We start from the raw sequence: 16,987 nt of genomic DNA, 5'->3' as shown, positions 1-16,987 counted from the left end.
CCGCATTACCTCACCCGCCTCCCGTTGGCGGAGCGGGGCGCGAGGGGGCGGGGCCGGCGGGCTCCTATATAAAGCGGGATCCGGGGCGCGGCGCCTGCAGCTACTGGGCAGGGCTGGGTTGGGTAGGATCGGTGCGGTGCGGGTGCGCGGAGCAGCAGCCATGCGGGAGATCGTGCACATCCAGGCCGGCCAGTGCGGCAACCAGATCGGCGCCAAGGTGAGCCCTTGCAGCTACCCCTGCGCCCAGCCGAGCCCCTGGGGGCTGGGCAGCCTGGCTCCTTCCCCGCTGGCACCTCGCGGCAGCTGCCTCGTCCTCTGCGCAGGGCGGGGGGCTCTCCCTGCGCTGCATCGTACACATTTGGGGTGGGGGAAAAATTGGGGTGGAAGGGGCCTAGCCCAGCCCCCTACTCCAAGCAGGAGCAAAAGACGGTGCCTTGCCCAGTGGTTCTGGGGCAGGGAGCTGCAGCCCCTTTTTTTGGGGTGGCAAATATGGCTAAGAGATTTCCCCAGGCATCCGCAATGCCTGTCACATGAAGGCTTTGCAAGATGTCTACCACAGCACAACTGTGTGTGTGGTGTGTGTGTGTGTGTGTTTTCCTTCCCTGCCCCAAATCCTCCGCAGTTAAAAAGCCAGTGGGAAAAATGAGCTGGCATTTCCCTGGGGTGCCTTGAGTCTAGCCAGTGGTGGGTGCCCTCAATCCTAAAGCGTTGGGAAGCAGCGGTCTAGTTTGCGTGATGGGTGCTGAAAAGGACACACCCATGTTTCCCATGCCCTGTATATCTCTAGTAGCTCTCCCTCATTTTCAGGCTCTGGTCTTTGCTCGTCTCTTTCATGGCAGTGCTGCACGTTGGCCACCACAGCAGTTGCTGCTGCTGGGGAAACGCCTCTCTGTGCTGTCTCATTGATTAGGCAACAGTGCTAAGATTGCGGGTGCAGGCGTAGAGCAGTAACAAGGCGTGCCGGCCACGTGTGGGTATAGGCAGTGCTAGCAGCCTGCCTCCTCCCATGATAACTGCCCTCCCTGCTTCCCTCCTGCCCCCCTGCTTGTGTTCTAGTTCTGGGAGGTGATCAGTGACGAGCACGGCATCGACCCCACCGGCAGCTACCATGGGGACAGTGACCTGCAGCTGGAAAGGATCAACGTGTACTACAATGAGGCCGCTGGTAATTGCATGCCTTTTAATTTTTCAGACTCTTGCAACCAGCCAGGTACCAGCTCATTACAGCTAGCAGAGCTGATGCAAAGGAACGCCCCAGCCACTACTGGTTCTTTGTCTAATGGATCCAGTTCCCTTCAGCGTGACTCTGCTGAATAATGCTCTACACTGCAGCAGTCTCTCTTTCCACCTCTCCCCTATCCCCCACCCCAGCCAGTGCATTACATTGGGAGTACAGTGGCTCTCTTATTAAATAGCTGCTGATTATGGTTCTAACACCAGGTTTTGTTCTTCCCACAGGTAACAAGTTCGTGCCCCGTGCAATCCTTGTTGACTTGGAGCCTGGCACAATGGACTCGGTCAGATCTGGACCTTTTGGGCAGATCTTCAGACCTGACAACTTTGTTTTTGGTATGTCATATTCTGGACAGCTAGACATACCAGTGTCATGCTTTTTTCCTTAATGCGATTACTCTGAAATACCATAGTAGATGTATTGACATTCATCTCTCTTGTTCTCGCACATTGGGGATGCCCTATCTGTCTTATTATGTGTGACACTTAAAGGAACAATTCATCCTTTTAACTTGGAGACTTAAAGTGTCCAAACACAAAGTAAGGTACGGTATGCACGAGATTCCGTTTACTAGACTGACTTAATCTTAATCTCCCCTGCTTAATAAGTAGGCTTAAATGCTTTTCTTATCTTACACAGCATCCTAAACAGATTATGAAGGTGTAGCTTTTGTGTCTCCAGACTAGTGACTAAAATAGCATCTTTCCATTGTGCCTTCTAGGTCAGAGTGGTGCCGGAAACAACTGGGCAAAGGGCCACTACACAGAAGGAGCCGAGCTGGTGGACTCCGTCCTGGATGTGGTGAGGAAGGAGTCGGAAAGCTGCGATTGCCTGCAGGGCTTCCAGTTGACTCACTCGCTGGGTGGTGGCACGGGCTCGGGGATGGGCACGCTCCTCATCAGCAAGATCAGGGAGGAGTACCCGGACCGCATCATGAACACCTTCAGTGTCATGCCCTCACCCAAGGTGTCCGACACAGTGGTGGAGCCCTACAACGCCACCCTGTCTGTCCACCAGTTGGTGGAGAACACGGATGAAACCTACTGCATTGACAATGAGGCCCTGTATGACATTTGCTTCCGCACGCTGAAACTCACGACCCCCACCTACGGGGACCTCAACCACTTGGTGTCGGCCACCATGAGCGGCGTGACAACCTGTCTGCGGTTCCCCGGCCAGCTGAACGCTGACCTGCGCAAGCTGGCCGTCAACATGGTACCTTTCCCCCGCCTGCACTTCTTCATGCCGGGGTTTGCCCCGCTGACGAGCCGTGGCAGCCAGCAGTACCGTGCCCTGACGGTGCCGGAGCTGACGCAGCAGATGTTCGATTCTAAGAACATGATGGCGGCCTGCGACCCGCGGCACGGCCGCTACCTGACGGTGGCCGCCATCTTCCGGGGCCGCATGTCCATGAAGGAGGTGGACGAGCAGATGCTCAATGTCCAGAACAAGAACAGCAGCTACTTTGTTGAGTGGATCCCCAACAATGTCAAGACGGCTGTCTGCGACATCCCCCCGCGAGGCCTCAAGATGTCTGCCACCTTCATCGGGAACAGCACAGCCATTCAGGAGCTGTTCAAGAGGATCTCGGAGCAGTTCACGGCCATGTTCCGGCGTAAGGCCTTCTTGCACTGGTACACAGGCGAGGGCATGGATGAGATGGAGTTCACGGAGGCCGAGAGCAACATGAATGACCTGGTCTCCGAATACCAGCAATACCAAGATGCCACTGCTGATGAGCAAGGTGAATTTGAAGAGGAAGGTGAGGAGGATGAAGCCTAAGGTTACTGTTTGTAAGAGGGACTCCAGTAAAGCAGGCATGTGTACCGAATGACTTCTGTTAGTGGTGACTGAAGCATGTTCTCTGTTGCAGTGTACTTAATTATCCTGTCAACCATGTGTAACCTTAACAAGGACCTCAGTGTAACAGTTTTTGAAGTCAAGTTTATTATGATGGCTCTTGTGTTTAATTCAATTTCAAGATCACATATAAAGGCATGTGTTCTATATTATGTCTGCTGTCTCACTTTCTTTAAAACTGGTATTGATGCTAACTTTACATAAATCTTTTTCCATCTCTTCTCCCTTCAAAACCCTTGCAGCACAGTTGTCTTGTTGAGTTATAATGCCTCTCAGTTCCCCTTTTCCACCCCCTCCCATTCCATCCTCAGACAAAAGCAGTTCTGTAGCCTGCATTTCACTCGGCAGATGTTTCATGAGTCTAACTTTTTATTAAAACATAACTATAAACATGGCTGAAACTCTCTCCACAATTTCTCAGAAAGGGGAGTCAAACAGTACGTGACATGTTTGGGGATGGCTGGATAATAAAGGCAGACATGCAATATATGAAATCAACCTTGGATGGACTTCATCTGTCAGGCTTCTGCTAGGAATTTTTCCACTTCTGTGTTGAATTCCTCTGCAAAGCGCAAGTGTAGATTGTGCTTGCCTTCTGGTATCACAAGCAGCCTGAAAAAGATTCAAAGTCATGAACTCTGTTGAATGCATTGACAAGCAAATTGCTTAGGACCACTTTCTGATCTGGTTAGACAAATGCCAACCTGAAATAACTCCCTAACTTAAATGCTTTTCAGGTTAACTTGGCTGTAACAGCCAACTTCCAGTCTGTACTTGATTTAAAAACTAGTTGAGCTACTTCTTGAGTTGAACATCCAAGAGGGTTACCAGTGCTGCCTATAAAACTAACTTGCATGTAAGGAAATAAAAAACATTTTTGGTCCAAGCAGAATTCTGGTTCACAGGCTGTCTTAACATAAATTTCCAGAAAGCTTCTCAGTGCTGTTTCTGCTAACTGGAGCACAGCAGCTCTGCTTAGGTGTAGTGGTCATAGAAAGGGGAGATCTTTTTCTTCCTTGAGGGAGAGTATAGAAGGTGGATGACATCCCTGATGAAGGTAGGTGAGAATGAATAGATATGCCAGCTGAATCCTGATAATGACCTATGCTTTGTTTTTCTCCCTCATTTTACTGCTACTATTACTAAAAAAAAACTTCCAAAACTGAAAGCCTAGTTGGCATGGGAAGTCTAATAGTTCTTAAATTGATATGAGGCAACTTCTGCACTGAATTATACTTCAAACTAGCATATGCTTAAAAGCAGTGGTTCTGAAATTAAGTTATCTAAAACTTTTCATATTTTTAGAGTGTGCACAATAAGGCTAAATAATACAAGTTTCAGGTATGGTACGTTTCAAAACATCAAAGAGCTTCATACCATACACTGGACTTGTTTAAAAAAAAAGATGCCAGTCTTCTTTAGAATGTTTATCACTTAATACTAAGTTAGGAGATTCCACTTGCTCCTTCTTGTATTACACTACATTAATTTTTCTGTTTTTAGTGAACAGGTTCAGAGCTTAGGACCATCCCATCATGAATTTTAGAGCCAGTGCAAAATGCTTCTGGATATCCATTCTGAAAGCTCAAATCACTTTATATTTCAGCATTACTGCATAACTGTTGGTTGAACAAAGTAATTTTTCTGGGTTTTATCTCTTTTCAACAACAAGATTCTGTCAGAACATATGCAATACTTGTATAACTTCAATGTGACTTTTGGTAGAGGATAAAAGTTACTTTGTCTTAGGGAAAAGAGCAGTATTGTGTGAACCTACTCAGTTTTTGTGCACCTCGTGACTACTGAATTTGCTGTAAAGTACACAAAACTAGGAGTCTTGAAAGCTGACAAAAGATATGTAGATGTACAAATATATACCACTGCAGTAAATGCATTGACTTTACTGCTAAGGCCAAAATGCTTTTTTTTTTTTTACCTTGACTCTACAAAGAACAGTACTTGAATGGTATTATTGAGTCAAAAAACCCCAACCTTGCTGCCTTCTGCCATTATATAAAATTAAAAAGGAAGAAAAATTTGATTGCAAAAGCAGGAAGTCAATAGGGATGCTAAGCTTTCCACAACAGCTTACTGTGGTAATATCACGGTTATCAATCTTTTCCACATTGGAACATAACTTCCCTTCCCATTTATTTATGTGAGGTGGACCACATAGTTTTGAACCCTGACATCTCTGCGTAACCCACAGGTTGAGAATTAATTTCTCTGTACTAAAGTATGGCACCATGTACCTCTTCTTAATGCCCTATGTTAATCTAAGTTCCTTTTCTAGAAGTGTAAGTACTAGGTAGCCCTGGAGCACAGAGACAAAGTGCAGTGTAGCATCTTTACTTCAGGAGATGGCACTTTAGAGAATTGGAACAGCTCACCTAGATGTTACTGTGACATTTCTTTCTTCTAATCCTGCCTCCTTGGAACATGTTTTAAAAAAAGGCCAGCAGAAAGAGATCCTTGCCCATTTAGTGTTAAACATTGTGGGACATCCAGAGCACCAATGAGTGCACTGAAATCTAAGGAAACAGTAGGAATTATAAATACAGTTTACAGGAGAAAATGGAGCAGCCTGTAGTAAAAATGGCTTTTCCTATGACTGTCAATATGCCATCTGGATCTTGAATTGCTCACAGAAGAATGAATGTATTTTTAGGAACTGGGTTTAGATGGTAAATTCTGATCTTAAGTCTTATGGAGAATAAATAAACAGAATTTACCCTGCTTTCCCTTCATAAAAATGGCTTCTGCTTCCCTAATCCTACTCTGTACTGCCAGTCTGGGCTGTTGGATGTATGCAATCATAAAATGGTAACACTAGCTGAGGGACTATGCTCTCTGAAGAGAACAAACAGGTGCTTTTCTACATGCTGCAACAAAGGGCTTCCTGAGTTTCTGAAGTGGGTGTTGCTTCTAGGCTTTCCTCATGTGCAAGGGTGAGTAGTGACATGTTTGTAGGCTGCTGCCTGCCAAAAATAATCACAGTCCACTTATAAATTTGAAGAAAAGCTTTGACAATGTTGCCTCCTGCCTACGACAAAACTTAATGGGAAAAAAATCAGTGTATAAGATATATTAGCATTCACTGCTATTTGGTAATACCTAAGCGTTCTGCTCGAATCCTGGTGTAGCTCAACTCCTTACTAACCACGGTTAGCTCTGCTGAAGGGGGATAGCTACCAGGTATCATTTGGCAGAAGGAATGTGGTGACAATGGTTTAGAACAAGGGGTCGACTCATCTGAATATATGTTAGGGTATGGTCTTTATTTTTTGTGTTTCACTTAGCTTTTTGCCCACCTTTCCTATTCACGTCGAACCATGGTTCATACAGTAAAAAGGGCAGGCTCTTTTAATTGTAGTATAACGTGCTGAGGATTTGCCATGCCCCGCTCTCCTGAGGCCTGGACAAGCTGCCAAGCTGTTTCATATTCTGTGTGTTTGCTGCTTCCCTTCCAAAACCATGCTTCAAGGATCTGTGGTGGTAGGACTCACCGTGCTCCTTGGATGCTCTTGTGAAGATATTCTGGGTGAAACTGTGGTACCAAAGGGTCTTTCCCACCATGTATTATAAGTGTTGGACACACAATGTATGGCAGTAAATGTTCACAAATGTTACCTGAAATTTTTTAAAAAAAAAAGTGTCAAGGTCACGCTTTTTTATTAAAAGAAATATGCACAGAAAATGAAAGCTGAAAATATTTTAAGAAGCTGGGGCCTCTATTGCAGTTCCTAGCCACTGGTTCCCACTAGGAAATATAGTGTAGAATTATTCTAGGGAAATAAGTAAGTACCAAACTTATTCTGCCTCGTATAGAGGTCAGTACAAAGATTTCTTTCTCCATGGTGAAGTGAATAATAGACTTTCTCACTAACCACCACCAACATGTATCAGGCTAGTGCACTGAAGTGTTTCTGACACATTTTTCTTAACTTTTTACTTGCACATCCTCAACAAGGCATAAATCTCTTGTCTATAATTAATCTTTTCAGTCTCTGAGGTCTGCACCATCCCAATCTATTCTAGTTTGTTATGTGGTTACCAAGCTACAGGTTACCTGACTTGATTCTTACATTTTTTTTAAACCTGTAGTATCCATAACAATTTAGATAAAATATACAGTGCTATCAGCTTTTAACAGCTACCATTAAGACTACTATTCCTTTGTGTACTAAACAACCATTTGATCCAAAACCACCATTCAGACAAAAGTTACTAATCATGCAAGCATAACTATAATGCATATTACACCTCTTCAACTGTACTTTTTGTTTAGGCAATTTTAAGCTTTTTCAATAAAGCAAGCATTTCATCTATTTTATATCACCCCCTTTCTTCAGCAAATATATACTACAACTTAGCAGCCCTAGTGATACACTTATTAGCCCGCTTTGTCTGTTGCTGCTGAAATTGAGTTTGTGGTACATAAAAGAAGAGAAAAAAACAGTTTGAGGTTATAGATTCTCAAGCAATCTTTAAAGCCTATTTTTTGTTGTTATTGCCAGCATTGGTGCATAATTCTGGTGTATAGATTCACTCCTTTTCCTCAGCTCTCAATTCACTTCTTGCTAGTTTTTAATGTTTCTCCAGCCATTTATCTATATGTATTCCCTTGCTTTACAAATTTGCCCACTCACCATTTTACTTAAAACCATTTTAATCCCAAGACCTCAAAGCACATTTTGATGTTAATTAAACTCCAGAACAGCAAATACAGAGGTTTCAGTTATTTGCCTAAGGTCATAGTCAGCAGCAAAGCCAGAAAATAAGCCCAACTATCTCCTTCAATGATCACTAGACTTCACTTCCTCCCTTAATAGCTGTGCAGCTATGTTCCACAACTCTGTGGAACTCATTAATATCAACATGCTCAGTGAGGCTGCACTTTATTTTTACAGCTGTTTGCATCACTAGCTCTTCTACTCATGGAAGACAGGATCTCTGTTAAGTCTTTATTTGGCTACTAAGAAGTTTTTGTTCCTTTTACTTAACAGTCATGGAGTTCTCATTTGTTTTACTGTAATTTTCATCTACCGGTACTTTTTTCACAACCATGACTGATTTTAAATTCAAAAGGCACCTGCTCCATTTCACAGATGACCTAAAAACCTGAGACTTCAGTTTGGAAAGAAGGCGGCAAGGGGGGGATATGATAGAGGTCTATAAAAACCTGAAGGGTGTGGACTAAGTGAACAGGGACCTGTTGTTCACCAAGTCCCAAAACACTAGAACTGGGGGGTACCCAAGTCACCTAATTAGTAGGTGGCAGGTTTAAAACTAAGAAGAGATGGTGCATTTTTAAGCAACCTGTAGAATTCTTTGCCATAGATGGTGATGGAGGCAGATAGCACAGTCAGGTTCAAAAAGGGACTGGATAAATTCACAGATGATAAATGTCTTAATGGCTATTGAACAGAACAACTGAAGATGTTTCTTCTGGCATCTCTAAACTAATAATAGTGAATGCTAAGGAGAGTACTGAATAAGGAACAGATCACTAGAGATACCTGGTTCAGTACTCTTCCTGTATAGCATCTACTTCTGCCCTTCTCAGAGACAAGATACTGGACTGGATGGACTATTGGTCTGGCCCATTACGGCATTTCTTACAACTTTTAGCACAAAGTGCTAAAAAAGTCTCCTCCAATGTGCTGAGCACTGCTAGCTTTCACCAGTTTCAGTGGGTGTTGAAAATGATCTACTTTGGACTCAATTACAGTTAAATCTTTTTATTTGACCAGAGGGCCTCTCTGCCACAGGCAGTTTTAATCTCACAGGTGTTGAAAATTCTGTGCTCTCTAAAGGAGATGGCAGTTATCTGCAAGCAGCAGATAGGCTGGCTTTCATAGCTAGTATATTCCAAGGCATCTATATTTCTATCTTAAAATACAGTCCTTCTTTAAAAAAAACAGTGCCAGGATATATCTTGTAAGATGCCTCTAAGTTGGTGAAAGTTATCATACTAAGCAGCTGATATTCCTCTTACAAATCTGTCTCTGGACTTGAAGGATTAAAATGTGAGTGAACATTTTCCTTGTAGTCATATAAGGCCTGTTGTCTATCTTAGAAATATTAGCTCTATTACTATTTTCTGTATGAGGACTAAAGGAAAATGCAAGGAATTTTGAGCTCTTTGTCTTTTGTGCTCTGTCATGGATATATTTCTATTCAGTGGTTTAAAAATAATTGTGTTATAAATTGGAACAAAACTATTTTTCAGGTTTTAGGACCTGTCTTGTTTGCAAAGATCTGTATGAGGTAAGAAAGATGGTAGGGATTTTCAGAGTTAATATTTTAAAATAAAACTGTTGAGATGCAGAATTGTGACTTGTAATTGGATTTTAGGACCCTAACTTATGGCTATACTTGCAACCTGCTTTGCGAGTTTTGAACTATGAAGGTCTGAAAAGCCATGTTTCCTTCTCTGATTAATTGCTTGACACCTATTTGGAAAAAGAGGCTCAGCTCCTACCTACAGCAACTATAAAATATAACAAATTCAATGCTGTCTTCCTGTTCTGTTTGAGCAAAGGCTAACTACAAGTAAAAGAGGGGAGGCAAGTAAACCTAAGGCCTGCTTAAAAGCAATGTTTTAGTATCTAAGTTTGTGGTGAGCAAAGCCAGAGAATCATCAGCTAATTATCTACAGAAGTTTTTTCTTCCTTTCCATCTCCCATTTTATAAAGGGTCTGCTCAATTTATGAGGGTGAGTCAGAGCTGGCTTATAACACTATATGTGTGTCTTCTTTTTTCCAGTAGCTTAAAGTACTGTTGAGAGATGTGTTTTGTTTTTTTTAAACCCAGAAACCCTCTATGGATACAACCCTTCCAGGTTAGCACAGAAGACAGTTTACTACCTGACTTCTCAGCAAATTGAGATATTCCGTCCACCCAAGCTTCACAGGTTCTGGCAAAATATTCATGTCCATACATTTCTTCCATTGGCTTCCTGACTTTCTCACTCCATTTTGAAACATCTCGGATAGCTGTGTAAAATGATATTGAATATATTCAAGACATTTTCACTCAGTAAATTAAACCTGCATTTGATTACGGATCATGCCCATTTATCTATTTGGATATCTTTAAATCAAAGTACAAATATTTAATTTTGCATTCAAAATCCTGTCTGAGGCATGTAAGTAATTTGTGGGGACAGAAAGGAAGAAGCATGAAAATAAACTAATCTCAGTATCTTTAGCTGAGTCCTTTCTAAATTTTAGGATCTAAATGACTGCCTGGCTACTGTGCTCATAAAGGTGAAGAAGTTTAGAGGTCTCAACCTTCATGCCTTCTGCCTTCAGGACTTCATTGGTATGTGCAGGCAAATCTTGCAGGATGACAACCCAAAATGTGGCTATCTTTAGAGAATAAAGTATAAGGTATTAACAAGATGCATTAGTTTTGAGGCAGTATTCTGTTCTAGTCCCTGGATGGAAACTCTCACATTTCGCAGTGTTCGTTGGAAGGGAGCCTTTACTAGGGGCATTCCAGGAAGCTGACATCATGATACATTTGCCATCATCTTTGAGATTCTTGTTTTCCTCATACTTAATGGTGTTGTTATGACTTACTACATGCTGGATAAAACTGTATAAATAATCTGAAACTCTACTTTACTTTACTTGTCCCTTATTTTCCAGGTTTCTCTCTCTTCTCCATGTGTACCCCATTTCCTCCCCCTCCCCTCTGCCTGGGACACTAGGGTGTTTTTAATGTGGGGGCTGCCTGGAAGCTAGCCCTGTGATGGAGTGCCCTTGTGCCTCAGCCAACTCTTCTGCAGCATACAGAGCTGGGTTGGAGCAGCCCTGGGCTGGCAGCCTGACCACCTCCCGCCGTCGGCCAGGGCTTCTCTGACTCGGCTCAACATGCTGCAGTCCCAGGTGGATGTTCAAACAGTCTGCCAGCAAGCAATAAACTCCAGTGCAATGTAGTTTCTAGGGTCGGAAGGGACCTGAACAGATCATCAAGTCTGACGCCTGCCCTGGGTAGCAACGAGTGCTGGGATCATAATACCCAAGCCAGATATCTATCCAACCTCCTCTTGAAGACCTCCAAGGTAGGGGAGAGCACCACCTCACTTGGGAGCCCGTTCCAGAGCCTGGCAGCCCTAACCATTAAGTAATGCCTCTTGATATCAAGCCTGAACCTGCTCTCAGTCAATTTGTGGCCATTATTCCTTGTTATCCCGGGTGGCGCCTGGGGGAGCAGAGCCTCCCCCAATTCTCGCTGGTCACCCCGGTGAGTTTATAGATGGCCACCAGATCCCCTCTCAGTCTTCTCTTGTGGAGGCTGAATAGATTCAGGCCCTTCAGTCTATCTTTGTAGGGTCTGGCCTACTTTGGAGTTTATTACTTCTAATTAATTGCATGTGTAGATGTGCCCAGTGATAAGCAAGCTTGCTGTACTGGTCCATGGGACAAAAATAGAACTTGTGTTTATTTAAAAAATAAATAAAACTTAAAAGCAGAGAATTCTTCATGTACATGCAGTTAAAAAGAACTCTTGGCTGAAATTAACTGAAAAATTATATAAAATCAAGTAAACATTTTAACTTTTTTTTAAAATGGGTGATATCAATTTATATTTACAAGACTTTCACTTGTAAACTAGCCAGTTCCAAACACTGGGTAGAATCTCTGAAGGTTTTTAAATCAGTATCCAGTGGCTTACGTGCTAATACAGTTATTTATATCTACAGAGAATCTGGTCTGTGAACTCTTCTAACTTGTTTTAAGGTTTTTTTTGTTTGTTTGTTTTTAATTAATTAAAAGCTAAAAGGGAATTTCCGAACTCAGTGGCTGCCTTTGCCACTTTGTTGAACAGTGACAACTAGTTAACACTAGAACCACTACAGTAGAATCAACCAGAAATCCCGTGTCCTTTTACTTGGCAAAAATTTTGATAGTACCCTACAAGGAATTTCAATGGAATTAAAACAAATTAGTAACTTTATGTGAGAGGCAAATATTTTTGTAGGTGACATCTTTTACTAGACCAGCTTTGCAGATGGGATGGATTTAGACAAGCTTTTAAATGCAATGCTTTCTTCTTCAGGTCCCATAATTTTACATGGCATTTTGTGGTAGACTATAAATGCCTAGAGAGGAAAAAGGTACATGCTAGGATCTAGCGTTTGCACATTTTTAAATACCTGTTATTGCTAGAGACACTTTCCCCTAACTTTACTTCATTTTATCTAGAAGTTTTATCTAGATTCCCAAATCTTGGGAATTGGTCTTGTTAAATTCTAAATCTACTCTTGTATTTACAAACATGGGACACTTCTGCTTTCTGTGCTGCTTACTTTTAATTTGTCATGTTTTCAACTGTACAGTGCAAAAAGAAACCAACTTTTTTGCCTTCAGATTTTTTTCCCTTTATTCACTGAACTGATCCATACCGTTGTAAAGTTTAATATCCTCCTTGGTGACACTGGAGTTTGCTCCCCAAACAACCAACTTATGAATAAGAGATGGGTACTTCGCAGCTGCTATGAGTGCTGTAATTCCACCATCACTCCATCCCAGCATTGAGAACTTCTTAAACGTCAGTGCCTTTTATTGGTATAAGAAAATTACAGTGAACATCCCCAGTCTTTGCTGCTAAATGGTTTTATCTACCTGCAATCAAATGTTTCTTGAAAGCTAGCTATGGTACACAGACTCATATGAAGAAATTGCAAATACAGTTGAATTCTAATTAATGTGAATAACTGAAATGAAACTACAGCTGCATTGTATCTGTTAGACAATGGAAGGCTTAGAGACTATATTAAGGATACAGAAAATGATGTGTTCTCCCAAACATTGCTTGAGCTAATTATAATGAAAACAAGACCTTTAAAATGACTTTTAAAAAAATGTGTTATTCAATATCTGCGATGAAATGTTTTCAGTAGGTTTACCACTACCTTTGCTGTAGAGATGAAGCTGTGTTACGGTGCATGATAGCACCTTAGACAAACCTGAGAGGAAGTTAGCAATGAACTGTAGAAAATTAAAGGGTTAATATGATCTGGAAAACAAATGGCTTTCTGGTATTTTAGTCACACATACGTTTCCCCCCCGCAAAGATCTGTCCTCCAAAATTGGGGTGCATGTCTGAAGCACAAACTGATTTCCATTCACCCCAGGAGGAGCTGTGTTGCCAAATAGCTACCTACCAGCTTTTCTCCACAGCAGGTGGAGGGAGGATCAACCCAGTGTCAACCCTTTCACAGCCATTCCCAGCTTGCTGGCAGACAGACTAGTTGGTAGCCGACTGGCAATGGAGCCTCTCCATGAAAAAGCCAGTTCTAGGCCATGATCCTAGAAAAGTCTCTAAAAGCTAAACAAGGAGTTTCTTATTTGCAGGAGCAAGGACGAGAGGGGGCATTATGTGAGGAAAATACGGTAAAGGTCTATTGAAACTTTTGGGTGGCTACTTGAAGATAGCAAGGACTGGTAGAGACCAAAAAGAGATGAAATCGGGACTGGGGGGCGGGGGGTGGTAACACTGGGAAATCAGGCTTAACTGGTCCAGGTTTTGAAGATAACCACTATATTTGCTCCTGAATATTGTAGGCCCAAAATCTTAAATATTGGAGTAAGCAGTTTATTGGTACCAATCCATACTTTTTCTGTGCTCTAAGTTAGCGGCATGGTTTTAGCACATGGTAAATCAGGGGTGGGCAAAATACAGCCCATGGCCTGTGGTGGGTCCCTCGGCCTCACCCAGCCCAGGCGTGGGAGGCAGCCCAGGCCATGGTACATGTGTCTGGTCCCATCGCCCCCTGGGCATGGAGATGTCACCTGGCACAGCCCAACCTATCCCAGTGTGCAGCTTGGACATGCGGGGAGATGTAGTCCATGGCACTGAGGTGGGCAGTGTAGTGGTCGGACATGGCTTCCCAGTAGTCTCTGCCACCCAGGAGCAGGTGCATGTCCCACTGCTGCTGGACCCCAGCCATGATGCTCAGGCACCCTGGGCCCATCTGCCTGACATCCACTACCGAGAGCACCAGACAGCTGGTGAGTAGGCAGGGTCTCCATGGAGACCAGCCTGAGACTCCCATGGACAAGGCGTGCTCAGCTGAGCAGATGGGATGGGGCCGTGGGCAGACAGGCAGAGCCAGGGCCAGGGCCAGGATCGTGGGGCAGTGACAGTGCCAGGCTGGGGCTTTGGGCAGAACCACAATCCACTCCCTGCTGGTCCCTGCGATTGGGCTCCAGTTCCCTGCTCTGCAGATTTTGCACACCACAGGGATGTGCAGGATGCAGATTCCAGGTCTGCCCCAGGCCCCGGCCCCACACTGTCACCAACCCATGATCCCACCCTAGCCCCACCTGCCCGTCCCACTTCTGGACACCACTCTCTGCCCTCCCGTGGTCCCATCTCATCCATCTGGTGAAGCACACCCTGCTCACAGGGGTCCTGGGCCGGTCTCCATGGAGACTCCCACCCGTTCCATCCAGCACCCACAGCAGTGGGTGTGGGGGCAGACAGGCCTGGGGCCAGCCAGTGTAAACAGCTGTGACAAGGGGGCTAAGGCTGGGTCAGTACCCCTTTCCCCTTCCCCTGCTGGTCTTCTGATCATAAGGAGTTCTGGTGAGCTCTTGAAGTGGCACTCCAGTCAAAACATAATTGCCCCCTTCAAAAAATAATTGCCCGCCTCTGGTAAATGCAAAGCTGAATTGAGGTCACTTAGTCTTGATCCTAGATGTGAACTACAGTTGGTTATAACAGTCCATTTTAATTGCTGCTTTATGACAATCCCAGTTAAACATTTTGATTTGGATGCAACACCCTTTCCTTAAGGAAGTCTCTGAACATTACTGTAGTCCACAAAGATCTTACTTTGTCCTCACTTGTATACTGCTACTTGCAGGATTTGGAGATTCTAGGTCATCACTTCTCTTGCACCAGAATATGCTTGTGGTGGATGGGAAGAAGGTGGCTGTAGGAGGGTGCTGCTGTGTTACTCGTAATGACATAAAGGAGCCTAGAACAGTGATTCTCAACCCTGGCCTGCCATGAGATCTTCTTATGGGTGCCACATAATGTTAGCATTGTTTGCTGTACAAACATCTATACAGACATTTAAAATAGGAGTCTAGAGTACCAAAAATCTGACCTGTGGTGGTCTTTTTTTGAGCTAGCTGAATCAGAAGAATTACTCTATTTCTGAGGCGGTGCTTTGAGCCAGAAAGGTTGAGAACCACTGGCCTAAAAACTCAAAGGTATCAACATTGTACAGGCTGTTGCTCTATAATGTTAAACAAGGTTTGGAGTTCTGCGTACAGAGACTTCTGGTCATTTAGACCCAGAACAAATAATTGCCATAATAATCTTTCCACAGAAGATGTGGAAAAACATTTACTTTACTTAATGTGAAGTGAGGCTTTTATATGCCTTATTCCCATTCTCTCTGGCATGACAGAGGCTTACTAAAGCCTCTGCATTGCTGGTCTTCTACACAGTATTTAAAGATGGCATTAACTGTTCATTCTGGAGAACAGTGAGAAAGTTGGTTGAAATGATCTGGACCTGTTGGTGCTGGGATAAAATCATGCTTTCTTGAAGAAAGAACTGGTATTAAAGAGTGGGGAAGAATAACAGACAGCAAAAATTCAGTTTCTTATTTTGGCACTGGTTCTTTCTTGCAACTTCTTCAATGAGAGAGAGAGGCACAGTGCAGGATCTCATTAGCCTTTCCTTAACCTGGCAAATTCATACCAGTCTTCGGCTATGCAACGTACTGCCTGAGTCTGTAATTTTAAAAGGCAGGTAAAAAATAGTGGGTTGCAAAAGATAAGATCCTGGCTGTCTAAGCCAGTCTACTCATACAGAAGGTAAAAAAAAAAGAAAAAAGAAAAAAGGAGGGGGGGGAGGGGAAGAAAAGAGAAGAAATGAGGTGAGGAGGAAAATATCATCCTTTTCCCTGGTGTACCAGCAAAAACACAAGTCTCACACTCCAGCTGGTAGTCAGGACACTACCAAAGCTGCTGAAGGTAGTAAGATCATCTAGGTTCTTCCTGGCTCAGTCTGGTCAAGTCATCTCTTGGGATGTTATAGAATCATAGATAACTTGGGTTGGAAGGGACCTCAGGAGGTCATCTAGTCCAGCCTCCTGCTCAAAGCAGGACCATCCCCAACTAGATCACCCCAGCCAAGGCTTTGTCTAGCAGGTCTTAAAAACCTCCAAGTATGGAGAGTCCACAACATCTCTGGGTGACCTGTTTCAATATTTTACTACCCTCCTAGAAAGTTTTTCCTAATATCTAAACTTAACTTCCCTTGCTGCACCTTGAAACCATTACTCCTTGTTCTGCCATCTGCCACCACTGAAAAGAGTCTATCTCCATCTTCTTTAAACCCCACTACAGGTAGTTGACGGCTGCTATTAACTCCTCTCTGTCTTCTCTTCTGCAGACTGAATAAGCCTACTTCCCTCAGCCTCTCCTTGTGTGCCCCAGCCCCAAACATTTTCACTGCCCTCTGATGGACTCTCTCCAATTAGTCCACATACTTTCTGTAATGGGGGCCAAGTACTGGATACTGTGATCTCATCAGTGCTCAGTAAAGGTGAATAATTACTCCCTTCTTTTGCTGGCAATATTCCTACCAGTGCAGCCCAGTATGCCATTAGCCTTCTTGCCCTCATTCAGCTTATTGTCCACTGTAACTCCCTAGGTCACTTTCTGCAGGACTGCTGCCTAGCCAACCAGTCCCTAGTCTGTAGTGGTTCATGGGATTGTTCTGTACTAAGTGCATGACTGTGTACTTATCCTTATTGAACCTCATGAGATTTTCTTTTGGTCAAATCTTCCAACTTGTTTAGGTCTCTCTGCATCCTAACCCTACCCTCCAGGTATCTACTACTCTCCAACCCCCGCCCCT

At 43.7% G+C, this 16,987-nt stretch overlaps 2 protein-coding genes across 4 annotated transcripts in view; one reads left to right on the top strand and one right to left on the bottom strand.

The window, feature by feature from the left end:
• The first annotated feature begins 110 nt into the window (after nucleotides 1–110).
• LOC109315094 (tubulin beta-1 chain) lies at nucleotides 111–3,243 on the top strand. Its single transcript, XM_019542625.1, has 4 exons — nucleotides 111–217; nucleotides 1,057–1,165; nucleotides 1,459–1,569; nucleotides 1,956–3,243. The coding sequence occupies exons 1-4, from the start codon at nucleotides 161–163 to the stop codon at nucleotides 3,014–3,016; spliced, it is 1,338 nt and encodes a 445-aa protein (XP_019398170.1). The 5' UTR covers nucleotides 111–160; the 3' UTR covers nucleotides 3,017–3,243.
• Nucleotides 3,159–16,987, bottom strand: part of BPHL (biphenyl hydrolase like) — a 32,181-nt gene continuing 18,352 nt past the window's right edge. For 2 of the 3 annotated variants that reach the window (XM_019542669.1, XM_019542654.1), the window contains exons 4-7: nucleotides 12,510–12,663; nucleotides 9,961–10,092; nucleotides 6,601–6,724; nucleotides 3,159–3,706 (exon numbers count right to left, since the gene is read on the bottom strand). In XM_019542669.1, coding sequence (XP_019398214.1) covers nucleotides 3,613–3,706; nucleotides 6,601–6,724; nucleotides 9,961–10,092; nucleotides 12,510–12,663 — 504 coding nt within the window. In that variant the 3' untranslated portion in view covers nucleotides 3,159–3,612. The remainder of the gene's footprint in view (nucleotides 3,707–6,600; nucleotides 6,725–9,960; nucleotides 10,093–12,509; nucleotides 12,664–16,987) is intronic. The other variant, XM_019542661.1, reaches the window with a different exon arrangement.

This window comes from Crocodylus porosus, unplaced genomic scaffold (assembly GCF_001723895.1).
Source record: "Crocodylus porosus isolate Cpor-Errol unplaced genomic scaffold, CroPor_comp1, whole genome shotgun sequence".
Lineage (NCBI taxonomy): Eukaryota > Metazoa > Chordata > Crocodylia > Crocodylidae > Crocodylus > Crocodylus porosus.
The sequence above is the reverse complement of the archived record's forward strand: the minus strand, read 5'-3'. Positions and strand labels throughout refer to the sequence as shown.